The sequence below is a fragment of the Geotrypetes seraphini genome, chromosome 9, assembly GCF_902459505.1.
Source record: "Geotrypetes seraphini chromosome 9, aGeoSer1.1, whole genome shotgun sequence".
NCBI lineage: Eukaryota > Metazoa > Chordata > Amphibia > Gymnophiona > Dermophiidae > Geotrypetes > Geotrypetes seraphini.
This window is the reverse complement of record NC_047092.1, coordinates 189231376-189258818: the sequence shown is the minus strand read 5'-3', so window position 1 is coordinate 189258818 and position 27443 is coordinate 189231376. Positions and strand designations below refer to the sequence as shown.

Genomic DNA, 27443 nt, shown 5'->3' with positions numbered 1-27443 from the left:
TATTCTATTTTAATATTTATCTATGCATGTAATAAAGTGTTATTGTTTAAGCTTTATATTGTCTGGGTGCCTTTCTGAGGGTTACTGATCATCCCATTGGGCAGAAATAAGTGGCGGAACAAATTGGCACCAGAAGTGGGGTTGATCGATGTGGTCAAAAAGGCACCAAATGAAACATGGGGTTGAGGGGCAGGCCCCCAATCTCTCCATTCCGGGTTGGGATGACAGCATTTATAAATTAGTAGCCACTGAGTGGTCTGTCGAGGCAGGATTATGTGAATCCTGGACTTTTGGAAGTGGGGATCCACATGAATTATGTGCCTCTTTACAAAAGGTGAAAATTACAAAAGGAAAAGAGCGAGAAGGAATTTCTAGACGAGGATGGATGATTTTAGCAGCATGGAGGAAGTTGCATGAAGATAAACATGAGTTACAATCAAAGTTAGGGGAGCTGGAAAAGAAAATGTGTGAGCAACAGAATGCCATCACAATGTTACAATGTCAAAATAAATTGTTAATGGATAAGGTGGACACCTATCAAAATGTAGCCGAAAAGGCAGCCGTGCATTGTGCTCAATATAAATACAAAAAACGGAGGGGGAAAGTGAGTGCCAAAAAGGTTAGGACTTTGCTTTCCCATCCTCCGGATGATTGGGATCCAGATAAATGGGATGGGGATATTTGGGATTCCAATTCTAATACCAGTGAGGAGGATATATGTAATGAAGGAAAGCAGGCAGAAAGTTTAGAAGCAAAGCCAGTGAGGAGACGAAGATTACAGGGAAATCTGCAGACAGGAGAAAATCTAACTAGAAATGATGTTATGGAGGACTTTACTCAGCAAGAAGTCATGGATATTATGGCACGCTTTACACAGCGGCCCGGGGAGCCACTAATACAATGGGTAATTCGGGTACAGGAGTTGGGCGCAGCAGGGATTATGTTAGATGCCACAGACGCCCCTAAATTTGTTCGAATTAGTCAAGAAGCAGCAGTACAAGATGCGCTACGGGAGGATCCCGATCCGACAAATTACAACCAATGGTCTTTATTAGAGGTAATTGGTAAGGGTGTCACGAGGCGATATCCCCTTGAATCTGACTGGCCTTCAAATGATAAAGTTTGGTATACATTGAAAGATGCACAAATGAGAATTAAGGAAGAGGCTATGAAGGTAGCTTTAGTAATAGGTCACGCTGACACATATATGTCATTACCTTTTACTGTATCCATGAGAAATAAAATTATCAGGTATGCTGCACCGGCATACAAACAGGTAATTATGACTTTGTTGATCAATCAAACAGACAGGTCTATTTTGGAAGTCTTGGAAGCGGTCCGACAGTTAGGAGATCTGGGAGACTGGGGACCTCAAACTACTTTTGATAAAAAGAGGGAAGGACAATCCAATTCAAACAGGGCTAATCGAGTATCCCGAAGGGATATGTTTTTGGCATTAATAAAAGATGGGGTAAAGAGGGAAGAAATAAATGGGAAAGATACCGGGACTTTATGGAAAATGTACAAAAGTAGAGGATTAGGAAAGAAATCTATGTCTCAAGCCCAAGTAAGCAAGAGTGAGGATGTGCCGGTGCCAACTGCTCCCCCTGAGGAAACTGCTTCCACTCTTTATCCTGATTTAAAAGGGTGGAAGTGGTGGGAGGATCAATGATGTGAATGCCAAGCCTCAGTGTTAGCTTGGACCAAATTAGAACAGCGTCCACATGTCGAGGTAAATATCTATTGGAAATCTGGGGAGCAAAAGGTACAAGCTCTAGTGGACACTGGGGCGGAGGCATCTATTATATATGGGAACCCTAAAAAATTTCGGGGCCCTAGAATACAAATATCAGGATTGGGGGGGAAAATTATACAAGCAGTACAGACAAAACTGAGATTAAAAATTGGACAATTACCAATCCGGGAGTATACTGTACTGATCACTGAGATTCCTGAGTATATAATAGGGATAGATATCCTGAAAGGGCTAACCTTACAGCTTTCTGATGGAATTTATAGTTTTGGCAAATCACCAGCCATTCCTATAAGATCAGTAGTGGTGGGAAAATTACCTGTTCCAATAGTAGTACCAATCTCCACAAAAATTGTAAACATGAAACAATATCGCATTCCGGGAGGGCACGAAGAAATTACCAATACAATACAGGATTTGGTGAAAGCGGGAGTAATAAAAACAGTTACCTCCGCCTTCAATAATCCTGTATGGCCCGTCCATAAGGCAGATGGAAGTTGGAGAATGACAGTAGATTACCGAGAATTGAATAAACACACGCCACCTTTAAGTGCCGCTGTTCCCGATATGATAACACTGGTTGAACAAATTCAATCACGAACTGGTACTTGGTATGCAGTTATTGATTTAGCCAATGCATTTTTCTCTATTCCTATAGTGGAGCAATGTCAGGAACAATTTGCATTCACTTGGCAAGGGAGACAATATACATTTACCAGACTACCACAAGGGTATTTACATAGTCCCACTTTCTGTCACAAGATTATAGCAGAGCATTTAGATAACTGTACCTTACCTGAAGGAGTAGAACTATCACACTATATTGATGACATTTTGATCCAGGGTAATACAGAAAAGGAAGTTGCAGATGCTTTGGCATTGGTAGTAGAAACAATAAGACAGGCTGGGTGGGAAATAAATCCAAAGAAAGTGCAGGGACCAGCACAAACAGTGGTATTTTTAGGAATTAAATGGTCAAAAGGGTGTCGAGAAGTGATAGAGAAAGTTAAACAGAAAATTGTAAACTTCCCTTCTCCCCAAAGTAAGAAACAAACCCAGGCCTTTATTGGCCTTTTTGGATTCTGGAGGCAACATATTCCACACTTGGGGCAAATCCTGTCTCTTCTGTACAAAATCACAAGGAAAAAATATGATTTTGTCTGGACTGAACACGAGGAGCAGGCTTTCCAGAGAGCAAAGGAAGCTATTCAGCAAGCCATGAATTTGTGGCCATTAAAGGAGGGTCCAGTAGAATTGCAAGTGAGTGTACAGGAGCGATATGCTAATTGGAGCCTATAGCAAAAGCAAGCTGGACGACGAGTGCCTTTGGGATTCTGGAATAGGACTCTCCCAGAAACTGGGACCCGATACACATCCTTTGAAAGACAGCTGCTAGCATGCTACTGGGCTTTGGTAGCAACAGAACAGTTGACCATAGGACACGAAGTAATGATACGACCAGAAATACCCATTATGACATGGATCACGAGTGACCCAAAAACTCGTATTGGACATGCCCAGGAACAGAGTATCATAAAATGGAAATGGTACATCCAACAGAGGGCTAAGTCAGGCCTACATGGAGTAACGATGCTGCATGAAAAAGTATTTAATGTGCCCACAGAAGATACCCCATTGCAAGTGGACGACATATGTGAAAGTCCCATTCGGTGGGGAAAAACATATCAAGAACTAACTGAGACACAACAACAGCATACCTGGTTTACAGATGGTTCCTCCAAATACCAGGGTCAACTGAGACATTGGAAGGGCGTGTCCTTTAATCCAGTCACAAAGCAACTGCTAACAACCACCGGAAAAGGAGAGAGCTCACAATATGATGAACTATATGCAGTGTGGCAGGCCATACGGCTAGAACAAGGACAACAATGCCATATCTTTACTGATTCATGGGCAGTAGCAAATGGAATGACAACTTGGATGATGAAATGGAAAAAGGACAATTGGACAATTCATAATAAAGAAGTCTGGGGAGCCAGACTTTGGCAAGATATTCTGGAATGGGCCAATACTACCGTAATAACAGTGTACCATGTAGATGCACATGTGGTGAAAGATACGCTTGACACTGTTTTCAACTCTGTTGCAGATAGCGCATCCAAACTCACTGAAACAGAGTTGGCAGAAGAACAAAACTCTTCCACCCCGCACATTGTGGTCATGGAAACAGATGTTGCTTCCGAAATGGCCATGGCAACATGGGCACATCAAAAGTCCGGACACCTTGGAGAGAAGGGAACTATTAGGTGGGCACATGATAGAGGAATACATTGTACTGTAGATATGGTAAAGGCAGTAATCAGTAATTGTCATTTATGTAAACTAGCTCTCACATCAGCGCAGCAGATGCCCCCAATTTTTGGGAAAATAGCCAGAGGCAGGCTACCAGGTCAGATTTGGCAAATAGATTATATAGGCCCTCTACCATTGTCTAAAGGATGTCAATATGTGTGTACCATGGTAGATACCTATTCAGGGTTGTTAGTGGCTTATCCTTGCCGGAAAGCCAATCAAGAAAACACAATTAGAGCATTAGGATTAATTACCTTATATTACGGACACCCTCTAGAAATACAGTCAGACAGGGGGACTCATTTTACAGGTAATATGATTAGGGATTGGATCAATGATAACAATGTTCAATGGAGACTACATGTAGCCTATCATCCACAAGCCTCAGGACTGATAGAAAGAATGAATGGATTATTAAAAACCCAATTAAAGAGATTAGGATATCAGTCATTGCGTAGGTGGAGGGAACATTTAACTGAAGCCTTACAAATTTTGAACAATAGACCCATAGCTTCACATACTACACCCCTGAATAGGATGCTGTATTCCACACTTGAAGCAAGTGACAAAATTTGTACCCTCCAGTTTTGGACTGTTAGACCTGGAGTACAGCTTCCTATAATGGCCACTGATGGATCTGCTGGACTAGATGTATATTGCCCTAATGAATGCAAATTAGATCCACAAATAGTGAAACCTATTCAAACTGGTTTGGGGGTGATTATTCCAAAGGGATATTATGGACAGATTTGTCCGCAATCAAGTTTGGCTCTTAAAGGTGTAACTATAATGGGGGGTGTCATTGATTCAGACTATCGGGGCGAAATTGGAATATTGTTATTAAACCTTGGAAAAGAAGCTATCATTCTCCAAAAGGGGGATCGTGTTGCACAATTGATAACTATTGCAATTAAAATGGAAGCTCCACAGTTAATTGATAAACCCCTGCACCATTATGGCCGAAGTGAACCAGGCTTTGGGGCAGCTAATGTAATTAAAGCTGGTATGAGAATCTGGTGGAAGAAACCACTCCAACCAATAGTAGGAGCCACCGTAATAGCTGCAGGGAAAGATAGTATTGTACAAATACTAGTGGATGGTTATGAACGTCCAATCTTCGCTCCTCGAGACCAATGTTTTAGGAGAGAATAAAGATTATTTTTCTTTCCACAGGACCTAACATGGAAGTGTATCACCATTCTATCTTTGGTATGGTACGGACAAACTGCAATAATACCAGTGAAGAGTGACCGTCCAACCACTGTCGTCATGATCCAGTGGAAAAATGCTACTTCAATGAGAAAACATTTTCTCCTTCCCCTGTCATTCGATATGACACAGATACCGGGTTCACTAAATATTATAAAACTCCTTTTTGGGTGATGAATGCCTCTGTAATTAGCATTACCATTCGAAATCACACTGGGATCCAATGTACTAACTATACTTTCCCCCAAAATATAGTTAGTAAACAAGTGGCTCGAGATATCATACAAACACAAAAATTTACTAGCACTACATTTTGGAATTTATCCTTACCCATTAACAGGGCACAGGGACTAATTTGTAGGAATGCAACCAAAATTGAAAACCGCACTGACATGGTAATTATTATGACATTTATCCATACTAATCCTATTTCATTAAATGCCTCTTTAGTAAGAAATATTAGAGAATGCAAAAATACCAGTTTAGAACATAAGGAAATGATATATGAATGGAAAATTAATTTTCCTATTCTACCCAAATGTAGGACCCGAAGATGGCTGGATCAACTATTAGGGGGGGCGGGAACTACATTAGGTATTGTAAATACTATTGATTCTGAAATACTGGCTGGCAAACAAGCATCTTTTGGCTCCGGAGTAGCGGATGTATTTAGATGGGAAGGTAAATGGATGCCAAATACTGTACATAATCATGAACTACAGCAATATACTTTAGATAGTAATGTTTCTTCAGCCTTACATTGGACTATTTGTGAGATTCGTGTTTTGTCTTTTATACAACAAAGAATTAATTTTATCCAGCAGTTACAATTACGAAATACCTCATTGATTTTTGTATTATTTAATAAAACCACGCCCTTAGATAGAACATGGTGGAATTTTGATATAAAACAATGTTCTGATTTCTCCTGTGAAGGGTTGCTTACGTTATTTGATGTAAGGAACTCTACCATAATGTGTCCTTTCACTGTGATGCCTTTGGTATTAGGACCCCAATTATGGTTTCCTACTTACTATGGGCAACAAATAGATGAACAGAACAAAACATACGTGTTAAAAAATTGTAAACAAATTCAACACGGACAAGTTTGTCCATCTTCTTATGCGATCTATGAACCATGTTCTCTACAACATACCTACAATCTGTGCCAATGGACCGTTCAACCTCAAGGTTACACTTTTATACAAGAAATATTACATAAATATGTCTGTGTTGCTAGCAGTACTGTTGAACTTGTGATTCCTGCTATTCAAGCTCCCTTTTCAGTATGTTTACAGAATGTTAGTGTGTTGCAGTGGGCAAATAATGCAACTTATCATTTTTATGAACCCTGGATATCAAATGTAAATGTTAATCTTTCTTTTGCCAATGTACTTACTCCAATTATTTTATTACCCTCTGTAAAGAAAGCTATGCAAAATATAGCAATTCTAAATAAAGCAAACCAGCAACGTAACCTTACCTTGCTACAGCATAAAATAGATACTGAATTTTTAAATACTAACTTGCATTCAGTGGCAGATCATATTGAAGCTACTACTGCACACCATTGGTGGGATGCTTTTACCGGGTGGAGTGCTACAGCAAGAAAAGTGTTTCTTCATCCCTTAATCTATATTTGTTTAGTTATCCTTATGTTAACATTTCTTAATTGTGGATTTACCTATTGTGTATACAAACGAACACTCTATCCCTCTATTCGGATGACTTCTTATTCGGAGATACAGACTTAAGGATCCAGGGGTGGACTGTTATGCCTCAGCATATTACTGACATGTTCAGAACATATTACTGATATGAATCCTCAAGTCTGCTTACCTGACATCCTGACCTCCAAAGAACATTAAGACCAAATGGTCTCTGTAATAACCTTGCTTATTTGAGATCCTGACTTCCTTTGTCTAAGTGTCAACTGGATAGCATCAAAGAGACAATAAACTGCAACACCTCCTTGCGTATTTGAGATCCTGACCTCTTTAATCTCCACAGGACAGTAAGACCAGATGGTCTCTGCAATAACCTTGCTTATTTGAGATCCTGACTTCCTTTATTTGAGTGACAACTGGATAGCATCAAAGAGACAATAAACTACAACACCTCCTTGCGTCCTGACCTCTTTGATCTCCACAGGACAGTAAGACCAGATGGTCTCTGCAATAACCTTGCTTATTTGAGATCCTGACCTCTTTGATCTCCACAGGAGCTAACATCCTGACCTCATTGATCTTCAAAGGACAGTAAAACCAGATGATCATCAGTAAAGACAGATGGGAAACTACATCAAAAAGAAAAGGACAGTGACAAGTATCTGCTATCTTGACCTCTTTTGACCTGGGTGTTGTCAAAACAGATAACAAAAGAACAGAACCGGCTGTCTTACTAAGAGGGCAGCAGTTTTTCTCTATAAAAGAGAAAAACTCAGCCCATAGAATTTGAATCCAGTTTCGTTGCAACAAAGGGACAGCCCGGTTCGGTTCTCCTCTCCTATCAATCGCTTTGGATTCCAGATTGTGAGGGATAGTGATGTCCGGAAATACGGTGATGTTATTCTATTTTAATATTTATCTATGCATGTAATAAAGTGTTATTGTTTAAGCTTTATATTGTCTGGGTGCCTTTCTGAGGGTTACTGATCATCCCATTGGGCAGAAATAAGTGGCGGAACAGGGGGAAACCGTGGCAACAGGGCAGCAGATACAGCCGGTGCGGGAGGCAGCAGGCACCAGAGAAGGGAGAGCGGAGAGGAGAGGAGGAAGCTAGGAGAGAAGGGAGCGGAGGAGAATCGAGGGAGAAGGCAGGCAGCGTGGGATAGCGGCGAGAGGAAGCGCCGCCCACCCCCCAGCATCACCAGCGAGCCCGGACTCCCCCTTAAATGGGGGGAAACCGCGGCACCAGGGCAGCAGATACAGCCGGTGCGGGAGGCAACAGGCACCGGAGAAGGCAGAGCGGAGGCAGCAGACACCAGAGAAGGGAGAGCGGAGAGGAGAGGAGGAAGCTAGGAGAGAAGGGAGCGGAGAAGGCAGGCAGCGTGGGGTAGCGGCAAGAGGAAGCTCTTCCCACCCCCCAGCGTCACCAGCAGCATCAACGAGCCCGGACTCCCCCTTAAAAGGGGGGGTGCCAACGGCACGCAGCCGTTCGCCGAGCGCCTTTGCGAGGGGCCTTGAGAAGGGCCGAGCAAAGACAGCCAAGGATTCCAGAACACCAGAGAACAACAGGAAGGTAAGGAAGAAGCGGGCACATGCGCAAGGAGAGCACACACACAAGAGCACACATAAAAGAGAACACACACAAAAGACACACACAAGACAGAGAAGGATAAAGAGGCAGCAGGCTCCAGGGACAAGAAAGAGGTAGGCCCAAGAGAGGACAGCACTTACTCACAAGCAAAAAGCTGCAGGCGAAGTAGGCAAGAAAGAGCCAAGCATAGGAGAGAGCACACACAAGCAAGCAAAAGCAAGAGGAGAGATCACCTAGTGCACAGTTCTTCAACCGCCGGTCCGCAAAAAAATCTTGCCGATCCGCGAAGGACTCGATCCCCGCCGCAACGAAAGGCCGGCGTCAGCTGACTTGCAACTTCCTGTTGCAGTCGCTGTGCCGGGACTCCTGCCTTCCACCATGTTTGCCTCCTGCCTTGTCTCCGCATCTCCAGACCAGCAGCGGCAGCTCTGTGTACTTTTAACTTCGGCACAGAGCTGCCCCTAAACAGTAGTTTAGCGCGGTTTTATGAGGCAGCCTCAGTGCCTTTGATAGGCCGGTCCACATCGCATCATCGAAGCGGGCCGGTCTAGCAAAGACCCCGAGGCTGCCTCATGAAACCACGCTAAACTACTGCTTAGGGGCAACTCTGTGTCGAAGTTAAAAGTACACAGAGCTGCCGCTGTTGGTCTGGACTCTTGGGCCGCTGAAGGAGGGCAAAGAGCAGTTGTCCTGGAGGTTTCCCTTCCTCTCGCCTTTGCAGGTCCCTTTTATCCACCTTTTTTTTTCCTTCAAAGGCCAAGGGGCCCCAGCATCGACATCAATCAAGTAAGTTCAACTGTTCCTTGCAAGCGGTTCTGCTCAGCCAAAGCTTCCCTTCTGACATGAGCCACCCTCAGGGGAAAGAAAGTGACCCGCAAAGGTGAGGGGAAGGGGGGCAGATGATGGAATTTGGGGGGGGGGAGAGAGATAAGGGGCAGATGATGGAATGGAGGAGATGAGAGAGAGAAGGGGACAGATGATGGAAGTGAGAAGAAGGGGGAGAGAGAGAGAGAGCAGAAGGCAGATGGATGTCAGTTGAGAAGGGAGAGCAGATGCTGAATGGAAGTGGGAAAGAACACATACTGGATGGAAGGAGGAGATAAAGGGGGAAGAAAATAGTAAGATAATGGAGGGGTGAGGGAAAGGGGTGACAAGCTGTTGGTAGACACAGTGAAAAGAGGGAAACGGGACTAAATAGTAAGAAAGAATTTAATTTAGATGGAGGAAGAAAATAGAGAAGGAAGACCAGAGAAGAAAAGGGAAGAGAGAGCAGAGAATGATATCAGATCTGAGTGGAGGAAATGAGAAGAGAGAGATGCTAAAAACCACAGGGGGGAGGGAAGGACAGAGATGCCAGATCATGAGGGGAACAGAAGGAAGATGATGGATGCCAGACCAAATTGGGGGGGGCAGGAGGAGAGATGGCAGGGAAAGACAGACAGTGAATGGAAGGGGCAGATGCTGGACTGAAGAGACAGAGAAGGTTATCATGCCGCTGTACCAGGCCATGGTATGCCCTCAACTGGAGTACTGTGTCCAGCACTGGTCACCGTACATAAAGGACACGGTACTACTCGAAAGGGTCCAGAGAAGAGCGACTAAAATGGTTAAGGGGCTGGAGGAGTTGCCGTACAGCGAAAGATTAGAGAAACTGGGCCTCTTCTCCCTTGAGCAGAGGATATTGAGAGGGGACATGATAGAAACATTCAAGGTACTGAAGGGAATAGACTTAGTAGCTAAGGACAGGTTGTTCACCCTCTGCAAGGCAGGGAGAACGAGAGGGCACTCTCTAAAGTTGAAAGGGGATAGATTCCGTACAAACGTAAGGAAGTTCTGTGGTGGAAAGCTGGAACGCTCTTCCAGAGGCTGTTATAGGGGAAAACACCCTCCAAGGATTCAAGACAAAGTTAGACAAGTTCCTGCTGAACAAGAATGTGCGCTGGTAGGGCTAGTCTCAGTTAGGGTGCTGATCTTAGACCAGAGGATAGCCGCGTGAGCGGACTGCTGGTCATGATGGACCTCTGGTCTGACCCAGCAGTGGCAATTCTTATGTTCTTATGTTCTTAGGGCAGACACTGGCTGGAAGAGAGTGAAAAGGCAATGAAAGCAGAAACCAGAGACGACAAAAGGTAGAAAAAAAATAATTTTATTTCTATCTTGTGATTCAAATATATCAGATTTGAAATATGTATCTTGCTAGACATAATTGGGGAGTGCAAAGCCCAGGCAGTGCTTCTTTAGCTTCCAGCTGGCTTAGGGCTCTCTGACCAGGGGGCAGTTGCCCTAGTTCCACTCCCCTAACACCATTCCTGTCATGTGTGACTGTGGTATTCTGTTAGCATGATATTTGTGTAGCATTCTGTAATAATTTGGCTTATTCAGTTTTCTTGATAGTAGAGGGGATATATGTGAAGGGGAGACGAGACAGGGGTTTTGTTGATCTTTGCATTGTATTATTTGTATTTATAAAATGACAATTGTATAGAATATTGTTTCTTTTTATACTTTAATAAAATATGTTCAATATAAAATCATAACTATTTGAGGCTTGTGCGAATGGGATCAGATGGTTTGTGGGACCAAGCTCGCGGGGACAGGGCGGCGATGGTTTTTTTAAAAAAAATTTCAGTCTTAGTAGTTTGCCGGTCCACAAAATAATTATTTTATTTCCACCGGTCCGTAGGTGTAAAAAGGTTGAAGAACACTGACCTAGTGGACTAAAGAGAAAGAGAAATGGAAGCAGCAGAAACCCAGAGGAGCTTCCCAGTGTACTGCACGGAGTGTCAAATGTACGACTACCTCCCCTCGGGAAGGCAGGCGTACGTATGCAGTCGATGTCAGGAACTGGAAAGCCTGAAGAAGGAAGTCGGTCGACTACAGTGCAGGGTTCAGGAGCTGGAGGGACTCCACATCTCGGAATACCATAAGAACATAAGCAATGCCTCCACTGGGTCAGACCCGAGATCCATCGTGCCCAGCAGTCCGCTCATGCGGCGGCCCAACAGGTCCAGGACCTGCGCAGTAGCTCCCTATCTATACCCCTCTATCCCTTTTTCCAGCAGGAAATTGTCCAATCCTTTCTTGAACTCCAGTACCGTGCTCTGTCCTATTACGTCCTCTGGAAGTGCATTCCAAGTGTCCACCACACACTGGGTAAAGAAGCTGAAGACCCCACAAGAGAGAGCCACATCGAGGAGCAAGTAAGGGAGCTCGAGAGATTCATCGAGGAGGCCTACAGGAGGGTGGAAGAACAGGATCATCAGCAGCAGGAACCAACAGATGGAAGACTAGAACCAACAGACACCAAGGATTAAGGACCTCATGGAAGAATCGAGCAAGCAGAGGAAGCAAAGACTCACCAGTACCCTGAAGGAGAAGTACTGAACCACACCGAGGATACAGACTTGAAACCAATGAGGAAGCTGAAAAAGGGGAAATCTGCAATCATAGTGGGAGACTCAATCCTGAGAGACGTGGACAGTCACGTAGCAGGAGGGAGAGAAGATCAGCTAGTGACCTGTCTCCCAGAAGAAAGAACGAAGGACATCACCGATAGAATAGAGAGGATCCTGGAAAGAGCTGAGACGGAAGAGACGGCATTGATAATCCACGTTGGAACAAATGATGTCAACAGGGGAAATTACAGCAGGACTACGCTAACTGAACAGTTCAAGATCCTGGGAAGGAAACTGAAGCTAAGGACACAGAAGATAGCATTCTCAGAGATCCTGCCAGTACCGAGGGCAGATGTGAAGAGGCAGGCCGAACTACAAGCAATAAACGCATGGCTGAGGAGATGGTGTGCAGAAGGTTTCCACTTAGTGAGGAACTGGACAACTTTTGGGGGGAAAAACAAGCTCTTCAGGAAGGACGGACTACACCTAAGCACAGCAGGAATGAGACTGCTAGAGAACAATGTCAAGAGAGGAATAGAGCAGACTTTAAACTAAGAAGAAGGGGAAAGCCGACAGTCGACCTGACGTCGATGGTTCGGAAGAGAATATCCAAAGAAGATACTGAAAGGGAAAAATGCTGGGAAGAAACAAAAGACGAACAACAGGAGTCTAAGGAACAAGAGAAATTGGAGAACAAAAAGAAAAGCAAACAGCAGGAGCTAGAAGAACAGGTGAAAATGAGGAAAAAGGTTGCGGACGAAAAAGACGCACCAATGAAGGAGGAAGACAGGAACAGAAATAGGGGGCTGGCAGCTCATGAGGGGGGCGGCAAGAGGGGCAAATCACAAGGAAAAACAGCAGGAAAAAGAAAAAACCAGGACTTAAATTGCTTGTACGCAAATGCGAGGAGCCTAAAGACCAAAATGGGAGAACTGGAAGTTACAGCCAAAAAAGAGGACCTAGACATCATTGGAATCACGGAAACATGGTGGAATGAGAAAAACAAATGGGACATAGTACTGCCAGGGTACAAACTCTATAGAAGAGACAGGATTCACAAGAAGGGTGGAGGAATAGCACTATATATAAAGGACACCATTCACTCGACCAGAGTGCATACGGCAACAAAGGCAGAAGGAGTGGAATCATTATGGGTTAGATTACTAGGAAGAAATGGATTTGACATAAAATTGTGACTGTACTATCGTCCACCTGGACAAACAGAAGCAAACGATAAAGAACCGGAAGCAGAATTGATGCGGGAATGCAAAAACGGAAACATGATGGTAATGGGGGACTTTAACTACCCAGGGATAGACTGGAGTATTGGAAATTCCAACTGCGCGAGGGAAACAGAATTCCTAGAGGCTGTGAGGGACTGCTTCATGGAACAGCTCGTCAAGGAACCAACGAGAGGGAGAGGGAATACCACTCTCGACCTAATCCTCAACAGGCTAGGGGGACCTGCAAAGGAAGTGGAAGTAGTAGGACCACTAGGAATCAGCGATCACAACATGATCCAGTACAAATTAGAAGTAGGAACATCAAAAGTGAAGAGAACCACAGCGACAACGCTCAACTTCAAGAAAGGGAACTACGATGATATAAGAGCAATGGTGAGAAACTAACTCAGAAACAGCTCAAGAAAAACAGAGACCGTGGAGAAAGCCTGGTCCCTATTCAAGGACATGGTGCAAGAAGCACAAAATCTGTACATCCCCAGGTTTAGAAAAGGGTGCAAAAAAAAATAAATAAATAAATAAATTGAACAAAAGACCCGGTATGGATAACCAATGAAGTGAAAAAAGTGATAGACAAGAAAAAATCGTTCTGAAAATGGAAAAAGGTCCAAACCAGGGAAAACTGGAAGGAACACAGGAAACATCAAAAAGAATGTCACCGAGTGGTTAGGAGAACAAAAAGAGAATACGAAGAGCAAGAAATTTCAAATCGTTCTTCAGATACATTAAAGGGAAGCAACCGGAGAGGGAGGAAGTAGGACCGTTGGATGATGGAGACAGAAAGGGAGTGGTAAAGGAGGAAAAAGAGGTAGCTTATAGGTTAATCAAGTTCTTCTCGTCAGTCTTCACAAGCAAGGACACATCCAATGTACCGAAACCCAAAGAGATCTTAAATGGAGACCAAGAAGAAAAACTGTCAACAATAGAGGTAAGCCATGAGGATGTCCTCCAACAGATAGATAGATTAAAAAGTGACAAATCACCAGGCCCGGACGGAATCCACCCAAGGGTATTAAAAGAACTAAGAAACGAAATAGCGGAAATACTCCAACGAGTTTGCAACCTATCCTTGAAAACTGGGGAGATCCCAGAGGACTGGAAAATAGCAAATGTTACACCTATCTTTAAAAAGGGATCAAGAGGTGACCCGGGGAACTACAGGCCGGTAAGCTTGACTTCATTCCGGGCAAGATGGTAGAAGCACTAATAAAAGATAGCATTTGTGAACACATAAAAAAAAAATGGACTAATGAAAGCAAGCCAGCATGGCTTCTGCAAATCCGGAGATACCTGGAAACTCAACAGTCCGGTTGTCGAAAGACTCAAAAGATCTGCATAGCAAGGATGGCGCAGCCAATCCAGAGATTCTACAAATACTGCGCCCTGAAAGCGAGCTTGAGATGGCAAATCCAAGCCATCATCAGCCAGGGGCAAACACTGAAAAAAGAGAAACCAGAGGCGAGAAAGAAGCCACACTGCTACCCCCTCTGACTCCCACTCCCTATCCCCGCCAAAGAAGCTAGAATTTTGAGACGAGGCCATGAGGTCTAGTTCCAGGAGATCTCACTTCCATAAAAAGAGCTGGAATGCCTGAGCCAAAATTCTCAATATCCAAGATGTAGAAGATTTCACTATTACTAACATTTACACTTTCTAGAGCGTTTACAGCGCTGTACACTGTAACATACAATAAATGGGCCATGCTCAGATTTCGCGGAGAGAAAGTCTATCCAAACTCTTTTCCTGACTCATAAAATGATCTGCCAACAGAAGAGGAAGATGAGGGTCCACCCATTGAAGTAGAACCACAACTTTACCCACTAACTGAGTACATCACCTACTACCCAGGCTGTAGAGAAATACCACTATCATAATACTGACTGAAAAGACTTTCAGCATCATTCCGGAAGAATGGTCTGAAGCTCCAGAAACGGTAGCCTGACCATGCTCCAGAGTAGAAGAATGAACAAGTACTGAGTCGCCTCTTAAGACCAGACTCCTGGAGCTGAGGATGGAAGGTACCGAGCCCCCCAAACCGACAGCCCGGGATGTTTGGTGGCCATGAGCTAGTCCAGCAAAGACCGAGGCATGCCTTTGTAAAGAAAAATCTCGCTGAGCCACCAAATCATACAGAGTGATGCTTGAGGAGCCTACCAAATAACTGGAGCCCTGAGATACCGGGAACCACCGGAACAAAAGTTATAATGGGAAAGCAAGCCGAAGTTCAGAGTGGAGTCAGCAACATGGATCCTAGAACCTATACAGAATCCCACACTCTTGGTCATGGTGACCGAAAAAGAATGAAAACCTGAGACTGTGACCCATCACCCTAGTCTCTGGGAAGAAACACAGTTCTCTCCTATATGAATAAAAACATCTCCCCGATATACCTATAAATAGTATTGGAGAAAAGAGCGCTGTGCAAATTCGAAGATTCACATCCAAAGAACTGAGGAAAAGAAACCACCCTTTTCGTGTCAGTCAAATGGCCCAACTGGAAGACGTCTGAATCAAGCAGTCAGTCAATAAAAAATTAGGTGAATTGCCTGGTAGCGCCAAAACGGTGCCACTGCCCACATTTTCTAAAATGTTCGTGAAGCCTTGGGTAGGCGAAATGGCATGTACCAAAACCGAAAGTGCTGCTCCAAGAGAGGCAGATTCGGAGTCCATAGTGAAAATGTAAATATTCTCCCAGTTTTTTTGCAGAAATGTGTAACCCTGAGAAACTAATTCAGCAGAATGGGATCCAGCCTGCCCAATGCCCCCATCTTGGGCACCATGCAGTAAGTGGAACAACGTCCCTTAGTTCCTGAAGAACTACAAGAACTGCCCTAAGGACCAGTAACACTTAAAAGGGAAACACAAAACATAGAGACTCCAAGAACTAACCGGAAACCTGAAGAGGATGCAAAGTTGCAAGCATCCTGAAAAATGTTCACAGCCCCCTGACCTGACATTATAGCGTCTTCTAACTCATGAGAAAGCCTAAAGAGTCATTGGAAGAAATCAAGATCCCCTCAGAATGAAGTGCAGATGGTCAGGGAACGGCAGGATGAGAACTGTAGGATCTGGGGGGGGTCCGTCTAGCATGTGCCATGAGAAGATGGCGACAGGAGAAACCAGCGTGATAAGCATGGAAATCTCAAGTCCAGGCCTTCTCAGAAATAGAGAAAGAGTCTCCTGGCCACAGGAAGATGCGAAGTGTCATTATGCCCATAGAGACAGCCCGAACTTGGAAACTGTTAGTACTACCTTTAGGCATATATATATATATCCTATGCCACTACTAGACACATGCAGCGCAGCACGGAGGCCCAAATAAGAAGGACAGTTACCAACAGACAAAGACTCAATCTGCAGGGACCCCAAGAGAGACAATGAGATACCCGTCTGAAATACAGGGCACTATCTTACTGCTGATCTCACTGTGCCATGAGTTGCCGTATGTCGACCCAGTCCGGAGACAAACCGAGACTGGGTGACCTAGCACAGGTCAGAGTCTCTCTGGTAATCCCCTTGAGTGCTAACCCGAGAGTTCGATTAAACTAGCAGCTTCCTTCAAGGGAATACAGCAGGAACACAGACATAGACATAAAAATCTGCCCAAGCTTGTCCCAAAGCTGGTGAAACACATACAACTTGTCTGAACCAGAAAGGAGAGAAGCCGCGGCATACCCTGACCAAAGTCAGCTGTAAATAAACTACCGGAACGCTGCAGCTCTCTCGCCATCGCCGGAGACCCAAGCGCACGCCTGATTCTCGCTGATACATGGCCGCTGCATCAACGCTCCTAGAAACATAGTCGGATTCAAGCCCCGCAAAATTCTCCCAGCTGCGGCCTGCATAGAAAGAAAATCAGACTCGGGGAATAACCAGAAGAACGGTGCAGTGTTTCCCACAGCGCCGGAAAAAACATGTTCCATCTCATGCGTGCTGCTATAAACCGACACCTGCACAATCAGCTGCACATGGACGCAACAAACACCGATGAAAGAGAGCCTCGGAATAAACAGGACTACTACTGCTGCACAGAAACCCAACGAGGAGAACAAGTGCGAGCATGAAATCGCACCGCTACTGCCGCGCTGTAACCAACAAGGAAACCAAGCACGTGCATGCAAAGGGCGGGAAAGTCCCGGCTCCCTCAACGGATTTCTAGTCATAAAACTGAGCCTCAATAAAATATCCATTCCTTAAACGTACGTTGACCGAACCCACAGTACTAAGACTCCCAAACAGAACCTGAAGTTCAAACAACAGTAAAAAACACAAACATACTCACAAGCTTGTTGTTAGGGCCGGTTGAAGCCAGTAAGAGCTGGTTGTACAGCACTAACAGGGCAGAATGTAGCAACTGTGGTCTTCCTTTTTTTTTTTTTTTAAAAAGAGAGAAGGGAAAGAAGAAAAAAATCGAGACCCAGTCAGACCCTCTAGCAATGGAGGGAAGGTGAGGCAGGGACCTGGAGGGGCCCAGGTGTAACCCCTAAAGCCGGCACCGTTCAGCCGGACACCCCTGTCTCACTTAAGAGAAACTTCAACAGGAAAATAAAATTTCCATCTCATTGAAGAGAAACCTCAACAGGAGAAATAGAATGGCAGTCTCATTGAAGAGAAACCTCAACAGGAGAAAATAGTTTTCCAGTCAAAGCCAGAATTCAGGAGCTAATTGAATAGCGACCATCACCTGCTGGGAGATAGAGCATACTGAAGATACAGGAGGAGTGCCAGCCAATAGGACCACCTGTTAATCAGTTTCTCTATCTCCGCCTGCTGGTAGATGTGTGCTATCCTATTGGTCTCTGGATTCATTTGCTGTTGCTAAGGAAATGTCTCTTTAGCTATAAATTGCAATATTATTATTCTTAAGACTTAGCCAAAAGGAAAGATTTATAAACTATAAAGAGTTTTACCTCATGCAAAATTGTAATTTCTTTAATATGACATCCAAGTACCTACAAATCCAAAATGTGGCCCTGCAAAGGGTTTGAATTTGAGACCACTGTTTTAGATGCTGTTATCTTGGCGAATAACATACCTAAATTATTTATCCACAGAGGAAGGAGGCTGGGATAATCTGAAGAGTAGGCGAACCCTTACTACAGCTAACTCATTATGTTTACTCCATTGACAACACCACCAAAAAGCAATGTTACTTACCGTAACAGTTGTTATCCAGGGACAGCAGGCAGCTATTCTCACTAGTGGGTGATGTCATCCGACAGAGCCCCGATACGGACGTCTCACAAGCATGTCTTGCTTGAAGAAACTCAGAAGTTTTGAGATGCCTGCACCGCGCATGCGCCAGTGCCTTCCCGCCCGATGGTCCGGGCGCGTCTCCTCAATTCAGGTAGCTAGCAGAGAAGCTAAACCAGGGGAGGTGGGTGGGACGTGAGAATAGCTGCCTGCTGTCCCTGGATAACAACTGTTACGGTAAGTAACATTGCTTTATCCCAGGACAAGCAGGCAGGTATTCTCACTAGTGGGTGACCTCCAAGCTAACCTCAATGGGATGGTGGGAAAGTTGGCAACTTAGGAGAATAAATTTTGTAACACTGTTTGGCCAAACTGTCCATCCCGTCTGGAGAAAGTATCCAGACAGTAATGAGAGGTGAATGTATGAACCGAGGACCAAGTGGCAGCCTTACAAATCTCCTCAATCGGTGTTGATCTGAGGAAGGCTACAGAGGCCGCCATTGCTCTGACCTTATGGGCTGTGACCTTACAGGGAAGGGGCAATCCAGCCTAGGCATAGCAGAAAGAGATACAAGCCGCCATCCAGTTGGAGATGGTGCGCTTCGAGACAGGGCGTCCTAACTTGTTTGGATCAAAGGAGACGAATAGTTGAGGAGCAGTTCTGTGTGGTTTGGTGCGATCCAGGTAGAAAGCCAAAGCACGTTTACAGTCCAGAGTGTGAAGAGCCGATTCTCCAGAATGAGAATGAGGTTTTGGGAAAAACACAGGAAGTACAATGGATTGGTTGAGATGAAATTCAGAGACCACTTTAGGCAGGAATTTCGGATGAGTGCGGAGGACCACCTTGTCATGATGGAATACTGTGAAAGGCGGGTCCGCCACCAAGGCCTGAAGCTCACTGACCCTGCGAGCAGAAGTGAGGGCTACCAGAAAAACCACTTTCCAAGTTAGAAACTTCAGTGGAGCCTTTCTCAGAGGCTCAAAAGGAGGTTTCATAAGCTGAGAAAGGAGAACATTGAGATCCCAAACCACTGGAGGCGGTTTGAGAGGAGGATTGATATGAAAAAGTCCTTTTATAAATCTGGAAGCCACAGGATGAGCAGAGAGAGGTTTCCCTTGCAGAGGCTGATGGAAAGCCGCAATAGCACTCAGGTGGACTCGAATAGAGGTCGACTTGAGACCAGACTGAGACAAGTGTAGAAGATAGTCCAACACAGAGGATAGGGAGGCTCGCTGAGGCTCTTTAGAATTGGAAACACACCATGAAAAAAATCTAGTCCACTTTTGGGAGTAGCATTGACGAGTAGCAGGCTTCCTGGAAGCCTCCAAGACATCCCTCACCGCTTGGGAAAACTGGTGAGGAGTTACGTTGAGAGGAACCAAGCTGTCAGGTGGAGAGACTGCAGGTTGGGATGAAGTAGTGATCCCTGATGTTGAGTAAGTAGTGAAGGAAACACTGGAAAAAGGACCGGCTCCCTGCTGCTGAGTTGAAGTAGAAGGGAGAACCAAGGTTGACGGGGCCACCGAGGAGCAATCAGAATCATGGTGGCGCGGTCAATCCTCAGCTTGACCAGAGTCTTTTGAATGAGAGGAAATGGAGGAAACGCATAAAGAAAGCGATTCCCCCAATCCAGCAGAAAAGCATCTGCCTCGAGGCGATGAGGAGTGTAGATCCTGGAGCAAAATTGAGGCAGCTTGAAATTGTGGGGAGCCGCAAAGAGGTCTATCTGAGGTGTTCCCCACTGAGCAAAGATCTAATGAAGGGGCAAGGAATGGAGCGTCCATTCGTGAGGCTGGAGTAGACGACTCAATTTGTCCTCCAAGACATTGTCCTTCCCCTGAATGTAGACAGCTTTGAGGAAGGCGTTGTGGCGAACTGCCCAATCCCAGACTCTGAGAGCTTCCTGGCAGAGGGAGGCCGAGCTCGTGCCCCCCTGCTTGTTGACATAATACATGGCCACTTGATTGTCTGTGCGAATCAGGATCACCATGTCGTGAAGCAGATGTTGAAATGCCTGAAGAGCATTGAAGATGGCTCTGAGCTCCAGAAGATTGATTTGATGGAGTCGGTCCGCACTGGTCCAGAATTCATGAGTGCGAAGCCCATCCAGATGCGCTCCCCAGGCATAGGTCGAGGAATCGGTCGTGAGGACCTTCTGGTGGGGAGGAGAGTGAAACAGCAAACCTCTGGATAGATTCGAAGAGGTCATCCACCAAATTAGAGACTGCCGAAGAGCAGGAGTGACGATGATGTGTCGGGTCAACGGATCCGACACCTGAGTCCACTGAGATGCCAGGGTCCATTGAGGAATTCTGAGATGGAGTCTTGCTAACGGCGTCACATGAACTGTAGAGGCCATGTGGACCAGGAGGACCATCATGTGTCTCGCTGAGATGGACTGGCGAGAAGACACAGACTGGCAGAGATGAAGAAGAGCATCCATGCGCTGAGGAGGAAGGAATGCTCTGAGAAGTATGGTATCCAAGACCGCCCCGATGAAGGTGAGCGACTGTGTAGGCTGTAGATGAGATTTGGGAAAGTTGATCTCGAATCCCAAACTCTGCAGGAACAGAATCGTGGACAGGGTCGCCGAGATGACCCCCGATGCCGAGGGAGCCTTGATGAGCCAGTCGTCGAGGTAGGGAAATACCTGAAGACCCTGGTTCCGGAGTGCAGCGGCCACCACTACCAGACACTTCGTGAAGACTCTGGGAGACGAAGACAGGCCAAATGGAAGCACTCGATACTGCAGATGTCCCACCCGAAATCTGAGGAATTTGCGAGAGGCCGGATAAATGGGAATGTGAGTGTAGGCCTCCTTGAGATCCAGAGAGCATAACCAGTCGTTCTGCTCGAGGAGGGGGTAGAGAGAAGCAAGGGTCAGCATGCGAAACCTCTCTTTGACTAGGAATTTGTTGAGGACCCTGAGGTCCAAAATGGGTCGCAGGTCGCCCGTCTTCTTCGGAACAAGGAAGTACCGGGAGTAAAACCCCTGGTTGTGTTGGTCCACAGGGACCGGCTCGACGGCCCGGAGCGGAGCAAGGCCTGGGCTTCCTGAAGAAGAAGGGCGGTCTGTGTCAAGTTGGAAGGATCCTCTCTTGGCGGGTGGTCCGGAGGGACCCGATGGAAATGAAGAGAGTATCCTTCCCTGATGATAGTAAGGACCCAGAGGTCGGTGGTTACGGCCTCCCAGCGATGATAAAAATGATGGAGGCGCCCTCCGATGGGAAAAACAGGGGGAGGCGGAACGAGACTGGTTATGCCCTCTACGAGACAGTCAAAAAGGCTGAGGAGCCTTAGGGACAGCAGACGGTTGAGACTTTTGCTGAGTCTTCTGAGGAGGCTGCCGCTTCGCAGGTTGCCTCGCAGGAGGAGCTTGCCTCGGCTGATAACGCCGCTGATAGATCAATGGCGGTCGAGAGGGTCGAGACTGCTGAGGCTTAGGCTTCAGCCTAAGAATGGACTGGAAGGACTTTTCATGATCAGACAGCTTCTTAGTGACTGTCTCGATGGATTCGTCGAAAAGATCCGCCCCAGCACACGGGACGTTCGCCAGCCGGTCCTGAAGATTCGGGTCCATGTCAATGGTTCGTAACCAGGCCAAACGGCGCATCGCCACAGAGCAGGCTGCCGCTCGGGCCGAGAGCTCGAAAGCATCATAGGCAGATTGCATTAATTGAAGACGAAGCTGGGACAGCGAGGCAACCACCTCCTCGAACTCAAACCGAGCCTGGGACTCGATGAAGGGCGTGAATTTCCGAAGCACAGGTAGAAAAAATTCCAAGTAGGTGGCAAAGTGGAAATTATAATTCAGGACTCGAGACGCCATCATAGAATTCTGATAGATGCGACGTCCGAACTTATCCATGGTCCTGCCCTCACGGCCCGGAGGCACCGAAGCATAGACCTGGCCAGGATGAGACCGCTTGAGCGAGGATTCGACCAAGAGGGATTGATGAGAAAGCTGAGGTCCCTCAAAGCCCTTATGATGCACCGTGCGGTACCGAGCATCCAATTTTCCAGGGACCGCAGGGATAGAGTAAGGAGACTCAAAGCACCTCATGAAAGTCTGGTCGAGGAGCTTGTGTAGAGGCAAGCGTAAGGACTCGGCCGGAGGACGAGGCAGGTGCATGGTATCGAGGTACTCCTTGGAGTATCGAGACCCAGCATCGAGAGTAATGTCCATGTCATCCGCCATCTGTCGGAGAAACGAGGAAAAAGAAAGTTGATCCGCCAGCGCCGGTCTTCGAGAAGGACTAGAAGAAGTTGAGGCTTCGGGCTCCACAGAAGCCTGTGAGCAACAAGGCAAGTAAAACACCTCGGGGTCCTCGAACTCCGGACCCGGAGGAGGAGACCCAGCTGAAGCAGAATACCCCATCCGAGGCAATTTCTTCTGAGGCGAGACGGTCGAGTGTTGAGAGGAATGCCTCGAAGAGTGTCTGGATCGATGCCCTTCACGATGCCTGGAAGGGGATCGAGCTCTCCTGTGAGTATACTGGTCCCCAGAAGCCTCTAAGGAGCAGATAGGACTCGAGGCCGTCGATCGCAAAGGGGGAAGAGTAGGGGCCTCCCCAGAAGCCGCCCAGGCTTGATAGGGGGTTTGGAAGAACTCGTCCTGCTTCCTGCTACGCCCAGGACTGGGAGGCCTCGAAGGTGGACGCCACACAGTGTCATGGGGCGGGGTAATAGGTTCCAAGGAAGGCAAGTCGCCAAGGGAAGCTCTCCTCGAGGGAATAGGCTCCAAAGGAGGCATATCGCTGAGGGAGGCCTTTCTCGAAGGAATCGGTTCCAAGGGAGGCATGGCACTACCCGAGGACCGCCTCGACGAACTAGACACCGCCCGCCGCTCCTCATCGCCAAGCAACGAGGTCGAGCGGTGCGGTGAAGGAGGGGGGGGCGGGCCGCCCCTCGGAGCCGGAACTGGGAGGTCACCCTGGATCGAGGCAATCAGCCGGGGACCCATGGTGGTCATGAGTTCCACAAACTGAGCCTCCAGAATGGACCTCAACGAAGCCGATATGGAGGGATCCGCACCAAAAGGGGGCCCTTCCGCACGGTCTCCGCGCTCCTTAGGTGCAGTGTGCTTCTGCTTGCCAGCTTTCGGCACCTTGAGCACCACCGGTGGAACTGTAGGGGTCGATACCTGCTCCGAGGAGACGGAGGAAGGCACCGGCGCCGAAGCCTGGGCCGAAACCGGGGTGAATGATGCCGGTTTCAGGAGGCCCGAAGCAGCTGGGGAGGCAGCGGGCTTCGCTGAAGGAATCGAAGCCCCCGTCGATGTCGATTTCGAATCTGCAGGAACTGACGAAGCTTCCATCTTGAACATGGACTCCCAGAGCAGACAGCGGCGTTTAAACGCTCTCGCCGTCAGAGTGGAGCAAGGCCGGCACGATTTCGGGAAGTGATCCGGTCCCAGACACTGTAAGCAGCGTCGATGAGGGTCCGTGAGCGAAATCGCGCGCTGGCACTTGCTACACTTCTTGAAACCGGTAATCGGCCGGAACATAGGCCGGAAAAGCTCCGCCACAAGGTCGAAGGCGCGGGGCCTCAGCCACGCGGCCGACCCGGAGTCGGAAGGAAAAATTTTTATTATTTTTTTTTTGAAAAAAAGAAATCAAAGAAAGAAATAAACGCACAGGAGAGCCTAAAAGAACTCAACCCGCGGCAAAAAGAAGGCAAAAAAGATATTCAATGGGCGCAAATTGAAGATAGACTTCTCAGCTCCGCAGAAGAAAAAGAACTGAGGAGACACGCCCGGAGCATCGGGCGGGAAGGCACTGGCGCATGTGCGGTGCGAGCATCTCGAAACTTCTGAGTTTTTTCAAGCAAGACATGCTTGCAAGATGTCCTTATCGGGGCTCTGTCGGATGACATCACCCACTAGTGAGAATACCTGCCTGCTTGTCCTGGGATAATAGTTAGGTGCTATCAACTCATGTTCGAGTCCTAGCGACATGATGAATTACAGATCTATAAATAAATCAGTTTTGTGCTAGTTTGGTAATGTCTTCAGCATCATCCCTATGGTTGTTTTCAAAATGTCCAGCCATCTGATTCTTAGGATAAGCAGCATAAAATCTGTTTTACTACTTGGGATCTTACAAGGTACCTAGGGCCTGGGTTGGCTATTATTGGAAACAGGATAGTGGGCTTGATGGACCTTCGGTCTGTCCCAGTACGGCAACTCTATTCTTATGAGACAATTATAGGACAGTCAAGTCATTGTGACATCACTGATGAGGTTGGCTGTTAGGCACTGGTGGAATGAGGCATTATGACATCACAATCTGAGCTCTGGAATGTTGCTACTCTTTGGGTTTCTGCCAGGTACTTGGAACCTGGGTTGGCCACTGCTGGAAACAGGATATTGGGCTTGATGGACCTTCGGTCAGTCCCGGTAAGGCAATTCTTACATTCTTACACTGAAATCACTTAGTATTTTCCCCTTCACAGCTATATCTTGAATGTCTTCAATTCAATCTGTCAACTTCTGCCTGTGGAGGCCTGTATACACCAATGTTAACAGATTTTCCATTTGCTCTTTCCTGATACAGTACTCTCCCGCGAATTTAAGGTCCATGATTCGCGGACTCAGTCATTCGCAGTATTTTCTGACCGCCTCTTCCGGTGGTCAGAAAATACAGCAAATGACTTACATAAGCACCTGTCATCCCCCCTAATTCGCAAGCTCCATAGAGAATATTAAACCTGACTTTGCATGGGATCACGCCCCTCCTAAGTTCTGTTTCCATTAAAGTCTTAGTGCGGGTTTTTTGCTAACCTATGTGGGACACGTGAGGTGTCAGGAGCCTGTGGCTAACTAGACAGGAAGGAAAACAGCGCTTCCCGATCTATCACAGAAGAGCCTGGGAGAGACAGTGACCAATCAGGGAGTCGTTTACTTGTGAGCGGCGTGCGGGGAGAGATGTGGGGAGAGTCAAAAGTGTGGTCAGAAAATACTGCGAATGACTTACATAGGCACTGCTGCCACCCCTGCAGCCCTCTCCCACCTCCGATCTGCTCCTAAACGACATCCAATATTTGCAGTTTTTCAAAATTCGCGGGTGCTCCTGGAACGGAACCCCTGCAAATTTCAGGGGAGTACTGTTCACCCATATACTTCTTCCTTACCCAGTAAGTCTTTAACATATGTTACTTCCCCTCCCTTTCTTCCTACCCTGTTCTCCTTGAATAGAGTATAACCCAGTATAACTATATCCCAGCCATGGTTCTCCTTGAACCATATCTCTATGACCACCACTAAATCCAAATCGGACCAGAGCCTTGTTTCCGATACAAGAGGAAGGACGTGTACAGAATAAAGTTAATATGAACTGTAAGATTGTGGAAAGAAAATGACTCCCTGCTGCCCAGTCTTCAGCCAATGCTCTGCAGGCAAAGAAGATATGCTCCCAGCCAACAGCATGGGTGCCCTGAATTACAGCCTTCTTTGTAAGGCATTACCTGGGAAAGTCCAGGAGAAGGGGCAGAGTGTGGGGCTGCCGGGGGTCCTCCTATAGGTTGTGCTGCTTTATTCATTTCATGGGCCCTGGCTACCTGTGGAAACAAACATTAAAAGACAGCCATTAATACAGGTGGCCAGCAACTTGTGAGGAACCATCACTGGAAATCAGCAGGAGAGAGAGCTCTGCAGCTATTATCCAGACAGCGTTCCATGTAACTCCCCCAAGTCATTCTCCCTCTGGACAGCTTCTAAGCCCATCTATCTCAACTGTGCTAAGGTACAGATAATTGCTTTAAAAAGCATGTTATTTACACATTTATGTTTGATAGATAATTTGACTTGGTTATTACCTAGAGTTGTGTGCATTTTCAGCTGCTAAACAGGGTCACAAATTTGAGCAGCACAGTTGTAGGTGGCATTTTGACACTTAGGATAATTCAGAGTGAGGCCTGGACAGCAGGTCTTCGATATTCCTAGACTGTTACAAACTAACAACTATATCATGTTACTTTTTAATTTCCTCAGAGAGATGAACCAAGAGTCAGCAGCAGGAAGTGACAACCAAGTGTGGAAAGCATGCACAGCACGGCTCATGGAATTCCTTCCAAGCCACTGTGCACACACGTTTTGACCTAGAGGAGGGGCTAGGCTAGTTAGAGGGAGAGGGTAAATGGAGAGATCAGGCAGGTTTGGTGATAAATTAGCTAAAATGGGAGGCATTTGTTGGGTGGGGGAGGGAAGAGGGGAGTAGATAACAGGAGAGAGGGTATTTAAATAAGGAATTTTCTCATTACTGTTTCACTCAGGGGAAACGTATCCAAATCAGTTAATTCTGAGCATACCGTAGACATCAATGAACCTCATTCCTAAACTAGAGGAATTTCTGGAATATGATCCGTCTCTCAAATTTACTGCTTATGCTTTTTGTAGTGCCAAAGAGCTTCCTTCTTGATACTTGAGGAACTTTTCCATCTCAATCTGGCTCACAGAACTCACTGTGGCCGGACACCTCTATGATTAATGACTTTCTGGTGGTTTTCTTCTATCTCTGATTGCGTGTTTGGTGGGATTATAAAGCGGTTTAGAGATGGCATCAGAACGACTTAACCCGAGAATAAAAGGATATCTATCGGCTGCTTCAAGTGCAAGGGAAGGCAGGAAGTTTGTCTAAAATTTGATAAAAACACTTATAAAACTTTCTAAGCGCTATACATAATAATAAAAATAGGGGGTACAAAACAATCAGAAATATAAACAAGACCATCTTTGGACGGCAAGTAACAGGAAAAAAGGGATAAGAAGGGAAGAATTACAATGGTATAAAGAAAAAATCACAATCTCTGTTAGAGATTCGCAACCTAGCTTTATCCATGTAAAAGCTAGTTAAAAGCTTGGCTGTCACCTGTTTGTGGCTAAGGCTACAAAGACCGAGGGAGATCCTTTGCACCTCTGTGGTAGGTTGGAGCAAGCAAGAATAAAGCAAGGGAAAGTATGAAAATGATTTTTTTGTCAAATATGTATAACAGACTGCATTTTATAAACCTGTATGACCTAATTAGGTCAAGAAATTTGGAAACGCTACCAAAGTCACTCTTTAGGCCAAGTAGCTGGTTCA

The 27443-nt window shown here is 46.2% G+C and overlaps 1 protein-coding gene across 6 annotated transcripts in view; it reads right to left on the bottom strand.

Moving 5' to 3' along the window:
* EIF4G1 (eukaryotic translation initiation factor 4 gamma 1) overlaps positions 1-27443 on the bottom strand; it is a 292071-nt gene that overhangs the window by 241950 nt on the left and 22678 nt on the right. For 2 of the 6 annotated variants that reach the window (XM_033959150.1, XM_033959151.1), the window contains exon 3: positions 25828-25920. The exons of the other annotated variants lie outside the window; for them this stretch is intronic. In XM_033959150.1, the coding sequence (XP_033815041.1) occupies positions 25828-25902 (75 nt within the window). In that variant the 5' untranslated portion in view covers positions 25903-25920. The remainder of the gene's footprint in view (positions 1-25827; positions 25921-27443) is intronic. 6 annotated transcript variants of the gene reach the window in all.